General features: G+C 41.2%; 1 protein-coding gene across 1 annotated transcript in view; it reads left to right on the top strand.

Moving 5' to 3' along the window:
- The window catches only part of METTL24 (methyltransferase like 24), a 44,583-nt gene that overhangs the window by 11,084 nt on the left and 12,045 nt on the right, over window positions 1–21,454 (top strand). Inside the window, exons 2-4 of the mRNA XM_027634289.1 lie at window positions 6,265–6,363; window positions 10,197–10,336; window positions 15,838–16,066. Of these exons, the coding sequence (XP_027490090.1) occupies window positions 6,265–6,363; window positions 10,197–10,336; window positions 15,838–16,066 (468 nt within the window). The remainder of the gene's footprint in view (window positions 1–6,264; window positions 6,364–10,196; window positions 10,337–15,837; window positions 16,067–21,454) is intronic.

Below are 21,454 nucleotides of genomic sequence, written 5' to 3'. Positions count from 1 at the left end.
AAAAATGGGGAAATAGATTTCCTATATTAATTATTTTTTTCAGTTCATCATGGAATTTGTGCAACTTCGGAGTCTCACTGTTGGAGTGGAAATTCTCAGTTTAGGTTGGCTGCAGTACTAGGTGTGACCTGCATTTCCCTGTGGTACACTAAGTGCCTGATGCCTCAGAGGGTATCCACTGCTTTTGTCTCAATACAGGCCCACACATGCAGAGAAGAAGTGTATGTAGCAAGTTCTGCACTGTGGTTTCTTAGGTGAAAACCTCATATGTTTAAGAAAGCCAAACTGGAAAGAAAAGTAGAAAATAATAGTAATATAAAAAAAAAGAAAGGAAAGAAACCATTCAGACATGTAGGGATGGAATATTTTGTTTGAAGGAACGGGGAACTATATTGTGGTCAAGGACTAGTTGTGATTCTACTTGAAGTTGCTTATTGCTGCTGCCTCCTTGCTGCTACATACAGTTCTACTTGGGGTTGCCTATTGCTCTGCTTATAGTTCTACCTGCATACTGCTACTTATTGTTTCTGCTTGCTTACTGTTACAGTGCAAAGGCAAGCCGGGCAGAATGTAAGGTGGTGAGACCAGCCTGGGCTCACTGCCGGGGAACCATGTGGCCAGAGGCAGGGAAACAGCCTGACAGGTGGATGAAGACAACCAATGGACTGCACCAGAAAGTGAAGATTGCCTTTTAAGAAGGGAAGGAGTGAGGCCTGGCAAAGGAGGAGCGAGGGAATGGTTATGCAAATCGTCCCTCCCATCCAGGTGTTCTCAAAGCAGGTCACAAGTTCAAGGCACCCAGCACGCTCTTAATAAAAAGTTCTTTGTTTCACTGTATTTGGTCGTCTTCTAAATTTTAATTAGAGGTATTTCTCACACATTTAGGTAAAGGGAACTGTAGGAACTGATCTTTCTCAAGGAGCTCTTTGCCAAGGCTGAAGGCATACTTACTCATCACTACTGACACCTCAGCTTTGAGGTGGAGTTAGGTTTAACTTGTGCCATATATTGCTGCTCCTAGCATAAACCGTTTGGAATTACTCAATCTTGCTGAAGAATGAAGTGCAGCTAAATGTTGTTTTAGGTTCATGGCTAAAGACTAGGCTCAGCCCTCTAAAACACATGCTTTTCTGCAGTTTGGCATGTGTGATAGTCTGGGTTGGGGTTTCTCTTCTGTGGTGTTGAGCATCTATGTTACAGGTGTTCTTGAGCCCAGCCTTCAGGCTTCCTTTGCGTGTCATGGACTTTTCTAGTGCTTGACTCATCTACTTATAGACATCTACTCTGTAGTGAGATGAATCATTCCATTAAAGAGCCTGTCTGCCTTATCTCTCCTGTCAGATAACTTATCTCCACAGCCCACTGTGGGAGCTTTGTCCATGGCTGTCCTCACTGCAGGAGCGTTTCTTCACTCCTGTCTCTCCCTTGGAGTCAACCAGCTGATTGCCTCTAAAACTAAATGTGGGTGTTCTTGAGGGATTCTTTGCTGCTGGAGCTGCTCTGTGTTGTCAGCAAGAGGAGCAGTGTGCCAGGTTTGGCTGCCTGCACCCTCAGCAGTCCTCCTATTTGTCTTAGCAGGCTTCACACTTGTTGTGTGACCCTCATGAAGCATGTCGTGTAAAGCCAGTACTTGAGTAGGCTGCAACACGCTGCTTTCACTTAGGGTACTTTTGAATTGAGGGAAAAACCCAAACAATTAGACCACTACAAAATAATATGCTTAAGGCCATAGGTGCTGCAGCGGGACCTCAAATAATATTATGTCCAAGCTTTGTAAATCATATCTCCTCTCACAAGGGCAAGCCTTCAGGAACTCAATCCAGTAAATCTGCTGTGTAGGTGTCTGAAATTTTGCAATTTGAATCCCACACATTGCATTTTAAACTAATAAAATCACTGCAAAATTTCACCCACAAGCAAGCTCTCTCGTGCTGTGCCCTTTTACAAGGCTGAGTGTGGTAGTACATAGGGTACCAGGTAGGCAGAATGGTTGGAGGTGAAGATGCATGTGTCATTTGTTTCTACGACTAGCAAATATTTATGGTTATTGATGGAATTTATTGCCACAAGTGATTTCCACTCACATTTGGTCCTGCCTCAAATGTAAAAAAATTATTGTTGCATGATTTAATCAGAGGATTTGCTTAAGACATCTGTGTATATATTGACAAGTCTTTTATTTCTTCTTTGGAAGCAACAGACTGCTTCATAGGGTTTTGTTTATAAACACAGCTAATATATTTCTGTATTTTAATTGGCTGCTAACAAGGAGGGAGATTAAAAGAGGGAAAAAACAGTTATTGAAAAAAAGATGGAAATATGCAAAATTTACTAATTCCCTTTCAAATGTAAGCAGAAGGGAAGGGAGGGGTTGAGCTTTTTGGATCAGTGCACTGAAACTAGGATTGGTCTGGAAAGAATTTAATGATTTGTGTTTTCAAGTTTAGGCTAGAAAAGCCAGATATTTTGCAGACCTACAATTTTAGACCTGCTGGTTTGTAAGCCCTTTGCAGATGTTTATTTACATTTTATATTATGATTTGAGATTTTAAAAATATACCATATATATACTACAGATTATTAAGGGGTTATCAGATGACTATCATAGATGGCTATGAGGAAGAAAAATCTAGAAAGAAGTGGGCTCCAGAGAAAAGTCTCTGCAGATTACTGTCAGATTAGTTTGAAGGAAACATCAGTCCTTATCCTTGAGTGTGAAGTACCTGGGTAAAAAAATCAGACCTTCAAATGTGTCCTTCTTTTTCTAACAAAGCAATGGCATTGCCTTAAGATTTTCTTTACTCTATGGTTATCTCATGTGGTGAAAATTTAGACATCACCCTGAATAACAGTTTCAGGATATCCATTACCATTCTGGAGTAGCTGAAGTCAGTGTCTCACCAGTGCTCAAAATAAAGTCTTGCTGAAGGCTGATTTTTTTTACAATGCTAATTTCAGGTACTGTGTCTGTAAGTGAAGCTGTATATAGAGGCATACTTCAAGATATTTGGTATGGTATTTTTTTAAGTGGCATTGTAACTTTCCAGGTACTGTCATCTCTTTATATGCTGCTGTTTGGGAAACACAGTCATGGTTGGATGAGTCCTTATCCTAGGGAGATAGCACACCCATGGTGATAGGCAGAGATGTAGAATGGCTGAACCCATTTTCTGGCTTCTGGGTGACCTTGTGGAGGTCTGTCTTTTCATATCCAAAGCTGCATAATATGGAGGTAATACCTCCTGTGTTCCTCTGACTGTAAAGCCTGTTGTGAAAGGAGCTGCTCCTCAGCCTGTTTTGTACTGCAGCCACAGCTCTTGGTTACTCTAGAGGTTTCCACAATACAAGTGAGAAAATCCAAGTCACGATGCCACAGTCAGGTTTGCTCTGAGTAAATAAAATTGCAAAGTTGAGATGGGGAAAACTCTTCAAATAAAGATCATTTGTTTATCAGGAATAAACCTGATTTTCACAAAGCACTTGGTCCACAGGGACCAGGTGCGTTTTATCTGTAGAGTTTATTTGAGAAGGCTTACATGGTAACACTGTGGAACAGACTGAAAATTACCTGAAAAACTATAAACAAAGGCTATCAATATACATATGGAATGGCTTCTTCAGGAGGATATTTTGTGAGTCCTGAACATACCTATGTCACGTCACCAACATCAGTGAGTTACCCACTGAGAGGGTGCACGTGGTCCAAGGGATGTGGTACATTTTCATCCCAGTTCATCATCTGTGAATCTATTCAGCAGCTATTGAAGTGCTCCATAGAGATGCTTAGTAGGTGTTAGGAACAGACCTCTCTAATGTATTCGTTAGTCGATGGAAATATGCTGCTACTTCCTAAGGAGCCAGGGACCAAGTGTGAAGTTTAAGAAGCTATTCAAAAGAATTGCCATCAAACAGAAGCCTCAGGTCTGATCTCTGTCATAAAAGTAGCATTTATGCAGTGCTTCTAAATTTAAAGAACTATATAAAAGGTTGTGGGGTTTTTTGGGTTTTTTTTTTGAGACTGCCGTATTAAGTCACTGGGGTTTTTATTTAATTTTCGTGTGTTTATTGATAGTTTGGAGTCACTGGGAAGGCAGTTTGTCATCTTTAAGATTTTAAGAACCCGAGAGTAAGCTGCAGTGGCTCTTGTATATTGTAGTTTGCTGAAAAAGAACCTCATTCACGTGGTTCATTATAGGGATTTTTTTTTCTTCCCTCTGTGCAGAGGGAATTCTTGCTGAATAGTGTCACAATGGCCACCCTGCGATTCCTCTACTTAATGAGCTACTTCTCACACAAATAAATTTCAGAATAACTGGGCACAGATGTTTAGGTATCTGTGTGGTTGGTAGGTGGTTTGGGTTTTTTTGTTTTGTTTTGGTGTGGTTTTTTTCCCCTTTCTTTTTTTGCCTGAAAATGATTGTCAGTCTTCATTTTCATTTCAGCTTTCAAGCCTGTTGAAACGACAGCATTCCTGTCATTGCAAACGTTATTCAGCCTTGTGAACTGTGACTCATTCTGAAAGATTACATGCATTTCACTCCCTGGTGTGCACCTATCCTCCTGCTGTTAGCTGCTTGCAGGCTGCCTTCTGCAATCAGAGGTCAGGGGTATGCACTACTGCAGAGCTTCCTTGCTAGCTCGCTTCCAGCCTCATGCTGTGCAGAGTATAGGAGCCCAGGTTTGCCATAGGAGGCAGGAAGTTTCAGGGTGAGAAATGCTAGTTTTATCTGCTTCTGGGGGGGGGGGGGGAAGTCTAAAATGTCTGTTTCATCATCTCTTTGCAGTAAAAAACCCAACAAAGAGTAACCCCTAAAGGAACAATAAACCTCATACAGACCTCCTGGCTCACATTCACTCTAGACTACATTTTCTTAGGCTGCAAAAATATCAGTTTGTGATATCAGCTCAAGGCAAACTCCATCTAGTCTGGTGGTCCTCTTTAATAAACTTTCTTTTCTAGTTTTACCTTCTTTTTCCTGTTTTCCTCTCTGGCATCAGAGGATCCCCGCTGTCACTGTGCTGGCTCTTCTCCCGGTGCCACAGACCAGTCCTATCTCGTGGCTCAGCACCTCACTTCTCTGATCTGTCTTCATCCTCTCCAGCTAATTGCTATTTCCTACATGTTTTCCAGGGCTTCTTTTGAAATGAAGTCCTGTGGGAATCCCAAATGGGGTTTGTGATTGTATTTTATTGAATGTCAACATGAACCTACGAGGGAAGAACCCTATTATGGAAGCTCAGTTAATTTAGAATGATTAAAGGGAAGCTTGATTCTACCTGCCCAACCATAGAAGTGAGTTATGGTGCCTGAAGATGAAAAGCCATGAGGAATCAATCTTAATTTAGTACAGCTTAACACCATGCTTGTATTTTTCTCTACTTGAGGGCAAGAGATGACAAGTCTAAATTTCCCAGCATGACAAAAGCAGGCAGAATTTGGAGAAGGTGGTGCAGATGGGAGCACAGAGGCCTGTTGCTCTGCAAGCATGTGTCTGAAAGACCTTTTCTGTCCTACTCTGTCCATGTGGGAAGGGTTTCTGGAAAAGGTGACAGGATCCCTGAGGTTCAGAGCTGAGGGGCCTTGTATGGAGTACAGAAAGCACCCACTGAAGCTACTTCCTCGGGGCTACAAAAATGAGGAGTGGTAGGGCTATGGGCAGCCACACTTGTATTTTTTGAGGGGAAACAAATAATTCTGGTGTATCTCATCTGGCAAGCATGGGAAAGGAAGAGGACTTTTCTCAGAGACCACAAGAAGCTTGCTTTTCAATAAAATCTAGATCTTAGAAAAGAGATTGTTTGCAGAGGTTTCCTTTGGTGATTATTGTTTACAATCCAAGTTCTTCCTTCAGTGGACATTCAAAAAGATATATGCAATAGATATAAAATTAAAATGATATTACTGTTTTCAGATGTTTTGCTGGGGGATTCAGTTACTGAGATCTTGGGTTTTTTTCATGTGTTTCTGCAAGCCACGGCTTTTTTGGATGTCCTTGAATAACTGGGTTGACATTGACACATGTATCCTGGATGAAGAGCCCTTTCTTTCTGAATTACCTACATCTGCTTTCAAAGCTGATCACTATAAATCATAAGTGCTCTTTAATTGTAGTTCAAACCCTACTTTATTCTGAAATGTCTTTCATATGTAGACAAGCCTCTAAGAAACTTTTTGTTTGAAATTAAATCTCCTTATTTTATTAGGCCTGGCATTTTATGATTGTACGGCCTTTAAGGTGTTTTTTGTTTTGATTTGTTTTGCAGACTGTAAGATGGCACGTTGAACTACAACCATGGGCAAGTCCAACTCCTTCCCTCAACTACGAGGCATTGAGGTTCCTAAAGTATATTAGCACTTCTCAGGTATGTTTTTCATTTCAGTCTCCATTTAGAAGATAGTTTGCCTGCCACAGGTTGTTCCCTCTCAGTTAACGAATTAACCTTGCACCAAACTTTTTTTGAAACTGTTTTATTTTTAAAGTTGTTTAACCTAGCAGTGATGGTCAACATGAATGTAAAGGTCAAAACACAGGTTAGAAAGAATGCATTATTTCCTTGCTTTTTATTTTTGAATGGGTTTGTGTCCTGACAGGAGCGTGGTATGACTGAAATTCTAGACGTAGTTTCTCTCCCTCTCTCTCTCTCTCACATACTCCATCTCAGATACAGAAAAATACAGAGCACTTTGTATTGAGAAAACTGTGTTATTCCCCCACTCCACTTTTCAATAATAATATGATAACCAGGCTCATTTTACTTAAAAAGGATGCTTTTGAGGTTCCCAGTAAAATGAGAACAAGGCATCAGACCCTAACTTGGACAAGTTGTTTCAGTGATACCAGATACCAATGATACCTGATATTTTAGGGACAAAAATGATGACCTGGAAAATGAGTGGGTTTATGTGATTTTTAAAATATGACATTTCTAAATCCAGATTGTGTTGACAGTTACCTACAGCATTCAGCACATATGGAAATTGGGCCATCATGTCTTCATAGGGGCATCATTTATGCACAACAGCATTTGTATTTCCAGTAATAAATGTATTTCCAGTAATAAAAAATGGAAAAGGTGCTAGATGCCCACTGTTCTGACAGGGCAGCTGCTTTCAGTACCCAGGTCTATCAGCAACTGACCCTTGCATACAGATTTAACAGCACCATTACTTATACTGGAGAACAGCAAAAAGCCTCAGGTGCTAATGTCACTGAAATGTCATTCACGTATGAAATTCTTTGTTGATGCAGTGCTTTCAAGGCTGAGACAAGATTCATTTGAAACACATCTAAAAAGGAGGGTAGTAGAGTGTTCACGTATCCTCCAGCTTTGGATACCCCTGGCTAAATGCTCAAGAAAATGACATCTGTGCTGCCACTCATGCCAGCACTGAGAAGGCAAGAGGCAAGGTGATGCATGTGGGGACAGCAAGAGATGTGTGTAGAGCTGCTTGTTTTGTTTTACAGAAATTTAGACTGCAGCAGACATACTGAGTTTGAAAACATCCTTCATCTCAGTGACTTAATGAACAGTGGCAGGTGCTGCTAAACTCCACTAGTTGGGTTAAAGCCTACAAGGACATCAATTAATAGAGAGCTTATTGCTTCTGACACACTAATCAAGAAGTTTTGTTCCCAGAGTAACTGACCTTGGTTGGGGGAACAAGCATAAGTGAAAACTAAAAATTAGAGAAATCTCTGTTTCTGACCTAGCAGATGTTACAGTATTAATAACTGACGGGGTAACACCATAACCGGTATGAGCACTTCTGAGAATGGGATCCTGCTTATGTAGATGAGCATGGGATCTCATATTCCTTGTTTGCTGAGCAAGTGTCTACTAATTACTGTGCCTGAGTTCAGCTCCCTGCCGATAGTGTACAATGGCTTAAACTGCTGGAGGGGAAGATGCCATGTCAGCAGTGTCGAGGTGTGGCCAGAAAAAGCTTTTTCAGCGCTGGTGTCTGATGATCAGAAGAACTATCCTACCTGTGCTTGTTGTTTGTGTGATAGTAGTGAACAGAAGCCCAGAACAGGATGTGAGCTCAGTGCATCAGGGTCTGTAAATCATTCAACAGACTGGTGATGGTGCTAAAGGCAGATTCAGGGTTGGGTGTTTGTTTTTTTTTTTTTTATTTTTGATAGCAAGAGCAATTAAGTTGCAAGAGCTGTTAAAATTGCTCCGAATTCTGACTATTGTAATTGCTCATAATGCCATGAGTCAACTAAGCAGCAGCATTGCAGAATCTTAGTTTTCTGTAGAGAGTACATTATTCTTCTGTCTTAAATTAGTGCTTATTTTTGCAATGCCATTTATTCCTTGATTGTTATGTGACTGAAGGGAAATGAGTAGTGGGGTGCAGTGCAAATAATTGCTTAAAACTTAGTGAATCCCGAGAACAGCATGAAGAGATGCTATATTAGCTTGAATAAATTTTCTGTGGGAATTATGAGCTGAGCAGGAGCAGGAAGGTGGTGATGCAGTGTGCAGCTCTTTGAATGTAATGCTTCAGGCAATGATCTTTCAGAGCATAAGCTTCTTAAAGAATTACTTTTTTTACTTATTGTAAGGTACCTGATGGAGAGTGCCTATCACATTAAAGGCTGGGATCCAGTTTTCGCTCTCACCTCTGTGTAGAATTGTTTCATTTCTGTGGTTCCAGGTGGGACCAGAGCCATGCCTTTTCATTTGGCTAAAACTGAGAACTGAACCTGGGCAGTCTGCTGTAGAGGAAGGAAGCAGCAAGATGAGAACGGTGTTCAGGACTGATGTTTAACCTGGTTTTGTCTCTACCATTTTCCTTCCCACCATTTTAGTTTTTGGCTTTCTGACAGTGCCAGCTCCCATTCCTGCAGCTAGGGTTGGTGCTTGGCGCAAAGAACAACTTTTTGTTGTGATGGCTCAGCTGGGTTCCTGCAGCTCTTCTCAGTCTTTGCTTTCCTATCTGCGTGTTAAGCAGCCTGTGCCCTTCAACCCCTGAATTTGATGGCTGGGCTGCATGTGGTTTGAAAAGCCCTTCAAAACCCAACTGTAGATGCTGATGCTGATGCAGGAGTGGCACAACCTTTCTTAGGCAGAAGCAGCCACAGCTTTGGTGCTTACTTCTGCTCCCCATTACCTCCTTAACATTGCCAAGGCAACAGGCGTATGGATTGTACTGGCTCTCCATCACCTGCTGTGCTCTGGATCCTGAGTTCTGGAAAGGGTGCAGCGCTCCCCAGCTCCGTGCCTGCCTTTTCCAGAGTGTGTCTGGAAGAAGAGGATGGTGCAGGGTGATGTGGCCTGGGGGTGAAATGCTGGCCCAGGCTGCTGGGGGGGACAGGCAGAGCTGGTGCTGCAGGCAGGGGCTCCTCCTTGGGGTGTCATTCACAGGGCTGTGCTTTCGTTGGCTCAGACACCGCTGTGTTTTGCCTGCTGCCGGCTGCTGCTCAGCTGCCAGCAAAGCTGACTTCACACCTCAGTTAAGTGATTTTTGACACTTAGAGGTTTCTGATGAATCCAGTGTGTTTTCAGTCTTTGCTTTCTTGGTCTGTACAAGGGCTTTAACTTACAGTGCTCCTCCCTGCAGGGTCTCTGTTTCTTCTTTTGCAGGGTGTTTTATCCTGGCTTTAGACTCTAGATGTCTAAGCCAGCTCAGCATAGACACACATGCTATGATTCCTCTGTTTAGTTAAGCACTTGCTTAAATCCCCTTGTTTTTTTAGAGGCCATGTGTTGGGGTAATGATTAAATCCCTTCTGGAACGGAGATCCAGGATACTCTGGATAAGGTATACGGCTTACATTGTGTGACACTGCACCTTGTGATTATAATCTTGAATCATGACATGAATAATGATTTTATCATTATTTGAGATGCAGAGTCCATTCCAAGGTTTGAAAAAAAACTCTAAAACATTTGAATGGTGAAGATCTTTTCCTTGTGGAAAAATGATTTTAGGTATAGTACTAATGTTTAATTATTTGCTTTTCAAACTGCATTGCTCTCTGTGGGATTAAATAAGCCTTAAATTTCACCAAGCAGAACACATGAACAAGGAAAAAATTATCGAATTTCTGTAGCCATGTACCAAATTGACAATCAGATTTAAATGAAACCAATTAACATTTTTCTTTTTTCCTCTCTTTCCCCAGAAGGCAAATTAAAAACAAATTAAAAGTCCTATCTTAAAATGAAGCATCCTTTGGTTTCAACAGATTTCATGTGAACATATGAACCTGAACAGCCTGAAAGGGTACTCTGAAACCTCAAAAAAACCCTGGTCAGTCTGTCTTGATGAGAGGTTTAGCCTCATTCACCGAATCAGAAGCAAGCAGTGCCGTCTGTATTCACTTGGGTAAGTGCTCTCTTTTAAAAGTAACTTCAAAAAACCCTATAAATGCAACACAGGTTGCAACAAGGTTGTCTTCTAAAATATAGACTTTGTTTGCATATGTTATGTGTTCTATAAACTTTTTTTTTAGGGAAAAACCTTTCTCTATGAGGCTCTTTATTTTCCTTTGCTTTTCTAATATTATTATGAAAACAAATTGCTTAATGGTGAGTTGTGAGTAGTAATTCATACAGAGGAAGATGGAAATTAAGGAGATAAACTGAGAAGCCTACAGCATCTTCTTTGAGCGGAGATGACTTGCATATTTGCTGGGTAATTCAGCAGCATTACTTATAAAACTTCATTAACTGCCTCTGGGACAAAATAGTACATTTCTGTACAAGAGTATGTTTGTTCAACACTTTAGGGGTGATATGTGGTGAAGCGATAGTAGTAAAGGCAGTTGAGGCTTTACTTGAAAATGTTTGCAGTGTTTATGATATTTACAGCACTTGAGATTGAAGTTTTCACTCTGTACAGAACAAGTGCTTTCTCAGGTAGCAAAACCACATATACAGCCTGTTTCTGTGCTAAGAAAACATTCTGCTTCCCATGAGGATGAGGGAGATCAGTCCTCAGAGTACATCAGGCCTCTGGCCTTTTGCATTACCCTTCAGCACACAGCTGCATTAGGAGAACGATCGCTGGAATCTGGAGCCCGTTTCACACAGATCACCACATAGCTGCTGCCTAATAAAACTGTCTTTGCTGTCCTGGGAGCCAGCTTTAGGTTCGAGGTGTATTGAAGCACTTCATCTCCCTTGAACCAGTGCAATTTATTTCTGTGATTTTGCTGCTGTGGAATACAAACTGTGGATAGCAGGGAATAGTGCCTGGGTGGCATTTCTCAGTGATTGGTACATGGCAGTTAACACCAGCAATTAGAGTGAAGTGGATGCAGAGAGCACTGCAGTCAAAGGGAGCATTTTTTGGTTAATTTGGGTGGGTTTATATTTGTCTTGAGTTTGTATTGAGCTGTAAAGACCTCCTTAGAGGTTGAGGGGCTCTCAGGTTTTGTTCAGCAGCACTGCTCAGTGGCAAAACAATAATATGCCCTTTAGAGATAGATCAGATATACAGAGAGGAGACTCCTCTTGACTACTGTTGCTTCATATTTTCTGAATGTTCTTTGCAATCCATTTCAAATTGTATTTACCTATATTAATGCAAAATATAGGTTTACATGATTTTTTTTTCTTATCAGCTTTTCATTTTCCTATGGAAGTTAGGAGAGATGCTCAGTTCCAGACTTTACCTGCTGACTTATTGCCTGAGGGCCCTTTCAGTAGTCAGTAGGGAGAGGCAGGCACATTCAGTTGAAAAATCAGCTAAACTAAATAACATTCTGGAGGTAGGTCTGGGTTTCCTTTGATTATAGAGGAAGACTGGATAACATGTCTGCTGACTTTAGAAGTCTTGGTAAAATACTCAAAGTTCAGTGGAATTAATCTAGAGCTTTCCCTTCAAGCTGCATGAACATCAGTATTAGACTTGAGCTTCTATGTTAATGTCCCTTTTCCATGTTGCGTTGTATCAAGTGTGGGTTGAGAATGGTATTTTTGTTGAACTGGCCAGTAGGTACAATGCAGAGTTGATTTTGTCTGTGTTAGGAAATGCAGATTTGGCATGAATCTGACCAGCACAGAGATGTTTTACTAATGATTTTGAACAAACCTGAGCTAGTGCATGTATACCAGTGCTTTATATGTGGTGCTGTTTTGCACCAGCTCTGGGGAGCCTGAATGCCAGATTTTCTGTACTGGTGGAACAGTAGGACTTAGCAGAGATTGAAATTGATGTTGGCTCTCCCATCAGACGTCAGAGACACACATGCAGTTAGTAACAAACCATGATGCATCACATGAAACAGCAAAAAAATAAAAGGGAAATACTTGAGATTAAGGAGAAGCAGTCTTCAATCCAGCTGCTTCTGCAGACTTGGAGCTCATTACTGCATAATTCTTCCCCTCAGACTCACTTCCTTTAGTTTATGACAGACAGAAAAGTAATTTTGTTCTGACTAAGACAAAAAAACTCTTTAAACATTTTTGTTATCCCATACACTTCATGAGGAGCAAACAGGGAGCAGCTGCATCCAATGAAGAACATTCTCTGTGGAGAGGATGGATACAGGACAAATGTGAAAGTTCAGTGTGAATGTTGCTGGGAATCCTGAATTTAATCCATATATTGCTAAAACTGGAACAAAACATGCTGCTTAGGCTTTGCCTCCTCAGATGCTATAGAAGAGGTCACTTGTGAATGCGAGCAAGCAGTCTCTGGAACATCTGGGCATCCCTTTAGATTAGTTATAGTTGCTTCCACTACTGGGAGACAGCAATGGTTTTTCTTTGGAGACAGGATTTCCCAGTGTGATACATAATTGCAATATGCATTAGTGAGCTCTAGTTATTAGTGCTAAATCTACTTAGATTAAGCTAAGTCAGTTACAAACACCACAGGCAGGCATTCAAGCTGGGATAACATAAATGAATAGGATTTCAGAAATTTACCAGTAGAGGTTTAAAGTGTCTCACTGCAATGTAGTATAAATGCTGTTTCAGGTGCATCCTAAAGTGTAGGGGTTTTATGATCCAGGCAGGGGGTGCTTCTTTTCTCCCCGAGCTGCAGAGCTCAGTTTTCTTCCTTTGAAAAAGAAGGGGAGGAGGGGGAGCACAGAATGGGAAAGCTGGACCTTAACATGCATGTGTTTATAGCTCTGTCCTGTGATCACTGTGGGAGCTGGAGTACCTGCAGTTAGACTGGATCAGCTACAGGTGCCAACTAGAGCTGTGCTGTAGAAGACAAAGCAGCTTTTGTGCCACTTGAGCACTCGCTGCGCTCCTGGATGATTCAGGGGCTGGTGGGATGCTTTGTTCGGTGCAAGCTGCAACACAGTGTTTTTTCTGAGTGCAAGGCTCTGTGTACCATGACCCTCTGTGAACCCTGGGAGCCGGGAACAGCCAAGGGACACTGCTCCCTGCTGTGCTGCACTCTGTCCCGGGTCAGCGTCCCTGCCCTGCTGCCAGCGGGGAGTGATGCCAGTGAGCCCTTCCTTTGCACTCACGCACAGGCTGGGAGAGATGGTCCTGCAGGTGCTGGTTCTGCTGTTTGGAAGCCCACCTCTACCCCCACTGCAGGGGACTGTGTTTCTCTCTGTAACCGAGTGCACTTCTCCTTTACAGTAAAAATAGGGCCAATGTCTGTGACATGTTTTATTTTGCTGTTGATGGAGGCGGCAGCTGCTCTCTCCTGATGGTGGGGAAAGGCCTCTCTAGTCTTCTGTGACCTCCACACCTTTGTTTTAAAATCAAGGTATCTTTTTAAGTAACACAAAATCCTTTTTAGGAGACCTGATTTGTTTATCTTTTGCATGCTACATTATCCCTTAGCATGAATGCATGTGAGCCAGGCATTTTGCAAAACAGTTCCTTCAGAGATGACTTTATTTTCTCCCCTAAATATCTGTTTTTGGCTAAATCTCTCTTCAGGCATGAATTTGAGCTGTTACTAGAGTGCCAGAAGATATATCAGCCTCTTCTTTACCCTCATCTGTTTTTTTTTTTTCTGTTTTCCACCACCGAAACCTCCCTTTACAGTCCACACAAGTAGCAATCTGTTTGGACGCAGCCTGAGGTTTGTCTACAGCAAAGCATCCAGCCCTCTGGATTGTACCAGCTGGTACAGTTAGAAGTGTGTTATCGACACATGTGGCCATCAGATGCTGGCAGGCTCTTCACTCGAGTGCTGTAACTGCCCCCAACAATTCACATGTTGTTCATTTTAGCCAGTTTCTCATTCCTAAGGGATTATGCTGGTCTTTGTCCATCAGTGTCCCTTCTGTAGAACGCCACGTGCAAACAAACATGTCGATTCACTTAGTTAACTTCTGAACTTTTTTCCTAATGTGTGTTGAATGTATTAAAAGAAAACTCCTCTCTTTTCCTCCTACACGGCTGTACGGGTTGGAATCCTGTGAAATAGAGTTGTTCTTAAAAGCACGCTAGGCTATTTTTGCAAACCCTGTCTCCCAGGACATGCAAAAGAGAAGATGGCTGAGCAGAAGACCACCTCATAGGATATCACTACACTGTGCTTAACCAGTATTACAGAAAGTGTCATACCATATTGGTAACTTCCAAAACATATTATCTTCTGAACGTTGTTTCATCGGTTGAATACTTTTTAGTTTACTGGTATGTCATCTCTGTAAAACATTTAGTGCTGGCCTGATGTCATACCATAGTGTATGACGTGATTTAAAATGTATCGCATTTTACGTATTGATGCAAATAGCCAAAATTATTTCATACTCACACTGTTTCTAAGGATTACTGTGGTGTCGTGTAGCAGGTGCTCTGAGAGTACACCTAAGAGTTCTGACCTGCAGTGGTTTGTACATGAGAGATAAATGCTGTGCTGTTAGTACATAGTGGACGGTCTCAACTGGCACAACTGGTTCAAGTGCTATTTAAAAATCTTGATTCTCTTCTTAGCACTACACATATGTTAGTTTTGTTAAAGTTTAATGTGTAGCGCGTGATTTGAATCACATTTGGAACAAGCTTGAAGGAGTATGAAGGAAGAGAACATCCTGTTTTACGGAGTAGAGAAGGCCTGTGGTCCAGACGTGATTCCAGTGTAAAATACCAGATATTTTTAGTTTTAGTGCACCCTGTGTGAACCAGTGGGCTGTAGGAGGTGGGAATATGGCACAGTCTTGTAAAATATGTCTTCTCCTTGCAGAGGTAGAGACTGAGACAGTCCTGCTGTATGATGGGGCTGTTAATTTTTCTTCTTCTTTGGAATCTTCACCCAATTAGCAGCAATATTTCTCTTAAGTCTATATAACAAGTCCTCTACTGTTGTAAATTGGTTATTTTTAAATTTTCTTTTTTTACTTGTGTCTTCCTGTCTGCAGAGAAAGAGAGGCATTTGGTACTTGTGTCGTGTCCACACTGGTGGTCATTGTGGCTCATCTTTGTAACACCAGATGATAGAAATGGTGTGAAATATGCCAATGTTTTACAAAAGAGTATTGTATAAATTTTAAATATATTTGCTCTTCTGTTTATGCTTTGCTTATTGGAAGTTTGTGCAGTGGGGACTGAGAAAAGTATTGTAAACTTGTCAAGAAAAAAGCAAATTGAAAATAGAGAAATATATATAAATATAAAATAGGAATATCAGTGATGACAGCACATAGATTCCAACATTTAATTTACTGCCTTATAAATTTTGTCAACTTCTGAATTAAGAAAATGCTCTTTGGGAAGTTTGTCAGCCTGGCTAAAAGTGTTTTAGTTCTTGACTTGAAAAGGAGCCCTTTGTTCTAATCATACTGCATTGAATTTTCTGTGTAAGCCAGTTCATCCTCAGAATGTTCTATCCACTAACAGTTCTTCTTGCAGCATTAATAGTTACATGTTTTTTGGTGGTGGTTTTTTTTTTTTTTTTTTGGGTAGGCTAGGCAGTGATGACAACCAGTTTGAGGTCGGCATGGCCAACAGTGGCTGTGAGGTGCATCGCTTTGACCCCAGCATCAAGTCAGCGCACATTCAGGAGGGTCGGCACCTCTGGTACCATCGCCTGTCCATTGACTGGAGGGATCCCAACCCAGCCATTGCTGCTCACAAGCTTCACAGCAACACAAAGAAGCTGGGCACGATATTGAATGAATTTGGACATCAGAAGGTAAGGACTCGGGTGTCAGGTTTCTGACTGCAAGATTATGTGTTGAGAAAGCTGCAGAACTTCTTCCTTGCTGTCTAAGGAAACCATGCACTTTCCAAGGTTTTCTCCTGATAATGGGTCTTTCTTCAGCAGTACTTTTAATGCATTTCTTGTAGGGGTGCCTTTTCTGTCTTGCTTTTTCTGTGTGCTGGTAACAGCCACCCTGATTTTAAATCACTAACCATATACTAAACACCTTCTTCCTCCTCCTCCTTCCTTTTCCTTTGAACTAGCTGGTGACATTGGGTGCTAGCACTTCTAATCCTGTGGTCTTTGCCTCAGCATAAACTCTGGAGTACTTACACAGACAAGTTTATAAAGAGAAAAAAAATATTTGCAACAATAATTAAAAGAGGTAATGGATGGGTTGTTTACATTTTCAAGGTCACTGGTCCTAATTACAGTCATCAACAACAAAAACATCCTGTTTTGAAATTGGCAGCAGTCTGTGGGTTGTTTTTTTTTAGCATTTCCCAGTTTGTTTTTAAAGAACTAGAAAGACTTCAAAAATCTTCAAGTCTCAAATAACTTTTGCCAGAATATAGTTGAAGAAGTTCCTTAGGTTGCTTTTAAGAGAGTTTTTCCTTCTGAGGATACACAAGCATGAATTCAAATGCTTATGTACTTCATTGCCTGCAGCTAGTTCTGCTTGCCTTTGTTTTTTAAGAAATAGGGAGCCTGAGCTAAGGAGGGGCTCTTCTGTAAGACTTACAAAGCAAGCAGTGCAATGTTTGTTTGGTTTGTTATTAAGAGATGCAGGATGTCATTTTCAGTTCACTTCTTGCTTTTCTTTAATGTTTTCTTTTGGTTCAGCTCTACTGATTGAACCATTTTGAAGATAAGAGCAGAAAAAAGAAGCCTTTTCCTACTTCTTAGGCATACTGTAACTATACTAGGCTGTGCATTAGCAAAACATCTGAGGAGACAGAGATGACTTTTCCTTGATGTGTGCCTTACATTCTTTGTTTTGATTTTAGAAGAGTTAGTCACAGAGCAAATAATTAATGACCCGATCCAGTGCAAGTCTTGTGATGTACCAGACCTGCAGGGAACAGTCAGTCTCAGGTTATCATGGTGATAGGGAGTGATTGTAAGACCTTCTGTGAACAAGAAGGTAGCAATGAATTCTGAGTATGTAACTTTCTGGGCAAGAGTTAGCTGACGTGAAAACATCTGGCTGGAGGGCAGCCAAGGATCATAATGCACACGTAATACATGCAACCAGGCTTTCTTCTAGCTGTGTACACATGACATGGGATTTGGTTAAGTGTTTTGACGCATTATGAGCAGTGTATACAGCCTCTTGCTCTGTTAGCATTTGAGCAGCTCCCCTGTGCGAAACTGTGGCTTAATGAAGTTGGGAACTGATTTTCTCCTGGTGAGGATAAAGCTGTTGCACATCCTGCAAGCTGTTGCACATCCTGCAGCCTTCTGGTACTGTATATTTGTGAAATACCTGAATGTGCTGACTGTCCTCACGTTGTTCTGTTTAGATTTTCTTGAATTTAGAAGGCAGCCTGAGAACTTGCATGTTGTGTAAAGACACCAATAAGCTCAAATTTTTGAAGAGAGCATCAAAGTAAATACTGTGACATTCAAGTTTTCATTCTTCCGGTGAATGTGAGTGGAATATTCCCTTGGCTGAATAAATAAGTTAATTCAAAACAGTTCCACAGAATATTTTCCAAAGCACTTTTTTTTTTTCAATTAGAAAGTTAAAACATGCTCTTTGTCCTGTTCTTTTTAATTTAAAAAATCCTTCCACTTACCCTCATCTTTGTTCTATTCCCACTTCAAGGCAGGAATTCTGGGCAGCTGCATTTGAAGTTAATGCCTCATTTTCTCCTTGCTTTTATTCTTTAAGATTTGGGACTTGATCCAAGACCCTACAAGTGACTGAAACTATTTCCACCAATATTAGAAGATCAGGCTGATGCAAACAGCACAGACAAGGCCTCCTGGAGTGCTTGAAAACAGAACTTGGAGTTTGGGGGTTTTGTGTGCAAGAGAATCAAAGGACTTGAATGGGCTTGTTTGCACACTGACTCAGATGAGAGCACACCTGCTATTCTGCAGACAGTGCTAAGACCTCATCCACAGAAAGGGAAACCCATCCTGATATTTTGGCAAGAAATACAAACACTTTTTGGTGTTAAGAGTGGATGTGAGGAAACATTAAAAGATCTCGATCTTTCTAACTGTCTATGTGGCATAACAGTCCTCAGTTCTCTGAGGAATGTGAACAGCCTGGGGGTAGAGTACTTATCTAGTACTATATCTAGTACTATGTTAGGATGTGGCTGACAAAGGAAACGTAGTCAGAGTATTTTTGGGAACTGTTAGAGTGTGAAATCTCTTAAGCCCTGGGATAATCTCTGAAGGATGTCATGGAAGTTTTATTTCCTGGTGTACAGTTTTAAATTGAAAACTTAATGGTGTATCTTCTGAGAAGAGCAGTATTTTATTGGCCACAGGAAAGGATAAAGATGTAAAAAATTATGTTGCTCATCTTCCCTTCCCTGCCCCCCACACTCAATTTTTTTACTTAGTGTGCACGCTCTGTATTGCATTGATGATGAACAGTAGAAAAAAGGAGAAGGCCACTGAGTGCACGATTCTTTTTCTATTGCAGTGGCATTCAGCTTTGTGGAAGCTTTCCTTTTCATATTTTCTGACTACCTACTGGGTTGAGGTTGCTACAATGCTGGTGTTCCCCATGGATTAGTGATCAATGGATGGGGAACTCACCTTCCTACATAGTCGTTGGATAATTCAAAACAGGAGGGATCTTAAAGGGTCTATAGCTCAGTCCTCTGCTCGAAGCAAGGCCAGCTGTGAAGTCGGACCAAGTTGTTCAAGGCTATATCTGCTCTCGTCTTAAAAAACACTGAGTTTTCTCCAGAACAGAGACTGCCCAGCTTCCCTGGGCCAGCTATTGTCCTGCTGGACTGTTCTAATAATGAAAATATTTTTCCTTATATCCAGTCTGAAAGACCCTGATTTGAGTCTATGCCTATTGTCTCTTGTCCTACTTCTAAGCACTGCTGAAGAGCCTGTCTCAGCTGTCTTGATGACTTCTTTGTAGGCTCTACAGGCTGATGTTTTTTCCCCTCAACAAAGCTGATACTTTTTCCCTCTGCCTAGGTTGAACAAGCCCTGTTCCCGCAGTCTCTCCTTGCAGCCATCTTGGTGACTCCCAGCTGAGTTCTCCTCAATTTATCATTGTGTATATTGTGTTGTGGGAACCAAAACTAGATGTAGTATCTCGATGTGCTCTCACAAGTGCCATATACAGGGATATAATCACATTGCTTGGGTCACTGCAGGGAGTCCTTCCTCCCCAGGTGCAGGACTAGGTGTTTGTCCTTGTTGAATTTCATCAGGTTCCTGTCAGCCCATCCTTCCACCCTGTCTGGGTCCAGAGCAGCTCTGCCCTGGTGTGTCTTTATTGGCTGATCTCACCAATTTGGTGTCATCCATAAATATGGTAGAAGTGTCATCAAACTCCTCATCTAGGTAACTGATAAAGGAGTTGATCAGGATGAATCCAAGTATAGGCCCTGTGACACCCTACTTGTAACTCACTTCCAGGTAGAGTACAATCCATTGTATTCATTGTTCATCCAGACTGTAATGTCCTAACTTGGATACAAGCCTACTATGGGACACAGCGTTGAGTATATGTCCCAGTGCCCTTCTAAACCACCAGTCACAGCTGGTTCCATGGTCTTGCAAGGGAAACATCAGATTTAATTTCAGCTACAAGGGGGCTAAGTTATCTAAATAAACCATTCACCTAATCCCAGCATGGACTAGTGTTATGTATGGTGTCAGTGTCTTCCTCAAAAGGTTGCTATGTAGCCCAGATTTTAGTATGGAATAAAACTGTAAGGGAAAGACCATATTGAAACGTGAGCTCCTTCTCCCCACTCTAACATTATCCCCTCTACAAAAAATCGTAATCCTTAACCAGAAATTCAAACCAAACTACTACATGTATTCTCTATTCCAAAGATTGTGCTATAAAGCACAGTTAAAAAACTTTGACAGAAAGGCCCTGAACAGCAGAAGCAGGCAAGACTTCATTCTGTCCTGAATGGGCATGCATGTTCACACATGCAAACTCTTTTTTCAGTAGCAGTTTTCCTCTCTCTGGAGCTCTGTAGGATAAGTCCTATGTGATGTCCTCAGTCACTGCTATGAATTTTCATTCCCTGGCAGTACAACTCGGCAGCAGATGAAATGGCTCCTGGTAAAATAAATTAATCTGAAAAGGAGAATCCGAGAACACAAAGTACAACCTTCATTTAATCAGGGAGTGCTCATAGCTGTTACTTTCAGGGGACAGCAGAGTTACATTCACTTCCTGCCATTCAAGTAATCTTGAACAAATTCTGTAAGAGACCAAACTGTGTCATTATTCGTTATGAAAAGAAATGCAAAGCAATTTTTGCGTCCTGATTTTGATTTGAAGGCTTTAATTTACACTGTCTCTTCGTGAAGATTTTTTTCTGTGACAACTGGGCTAACAGGTATCTGCTTCATTTTATTGAATAGGCTTAGATTTAGGATTTCAAAAGGAAAAACCTCCTTCCCTTCACCTGTTATTTAATACTCAATACAACTTCAAAACACTACACCCTGAAGTCATTTTGATTAATAACATCATCTCCTCTTAGAGAAGTAATTTATCATTTGCTCCTCTCTTAAAGCAGATACTGTAGAATCTATTTTATGCTGCACTTTAAGTTTTGTGAAGACTGGTGTGAAAGAGCAAATATTAAAGAAAAGATTTACAATTTTGGTTTTAAATTGGCTCTTTTGGCAGTAATTTAATAATCTAAAAGTCCAGGGAAAATGTATTACAGCTTAGTTGTGCATGGAGATTTATTTAACAAAACAAAAACTTTACTCTTCAGGGTGGGAAACATCCATGTTCAAGTTTTGTAGAAACCAAATTCGTACAATTACTCTTTTACTATGTATACCTCAGGACTACAGGGGCCAGAATAGGCTTATGAATTCTTGACCCTGCCTAGACAAAATCATTTGACTTTGATTATCCCCTGCAAGGGTAGACTTAGGTATTGCACAGGGAGCCATGAGTTTGTTAGTGTGAGTTACGGGAGCTGCTGTGTCCAAGTTCAATGGGTGAGTGCCACCAGGGTTTATACACTCAGCTCAGCTATCATCTTAACACACAGAAGGTCCTCAGTACCAGCTGATGAGCACCTGCAGGCTGGTCTATGTCCTGCTGTGAAAGCCTGAGCTCAGGATGAGAAGCCAGGAGCTCAGAAGCCTGGGAGCTCTTGCAGGGAGGTGAGTCCTTGTCACTGTTTCTGCTGCAGC

Source organism: Corapipo altera, unplaced genomic scaffold (assembly GCF_003945725.1).
Source record: "Corapipo altera isolate COAL_440 unplaced genomic scaffold, ASM394572v1 2b, whole genome shotgun sequence".
Lineage (NCBI taxonomy): Eukaryota > Metazoa > Chordata > Aves > Passeriformes > Pipridae > Corapipo > Corapipo altera.
The sequence above is the reverse complement of the archived record's forward strand: the minus strand, read 5'-3'. Positions and strand labels throughout refer to the sequence as shown.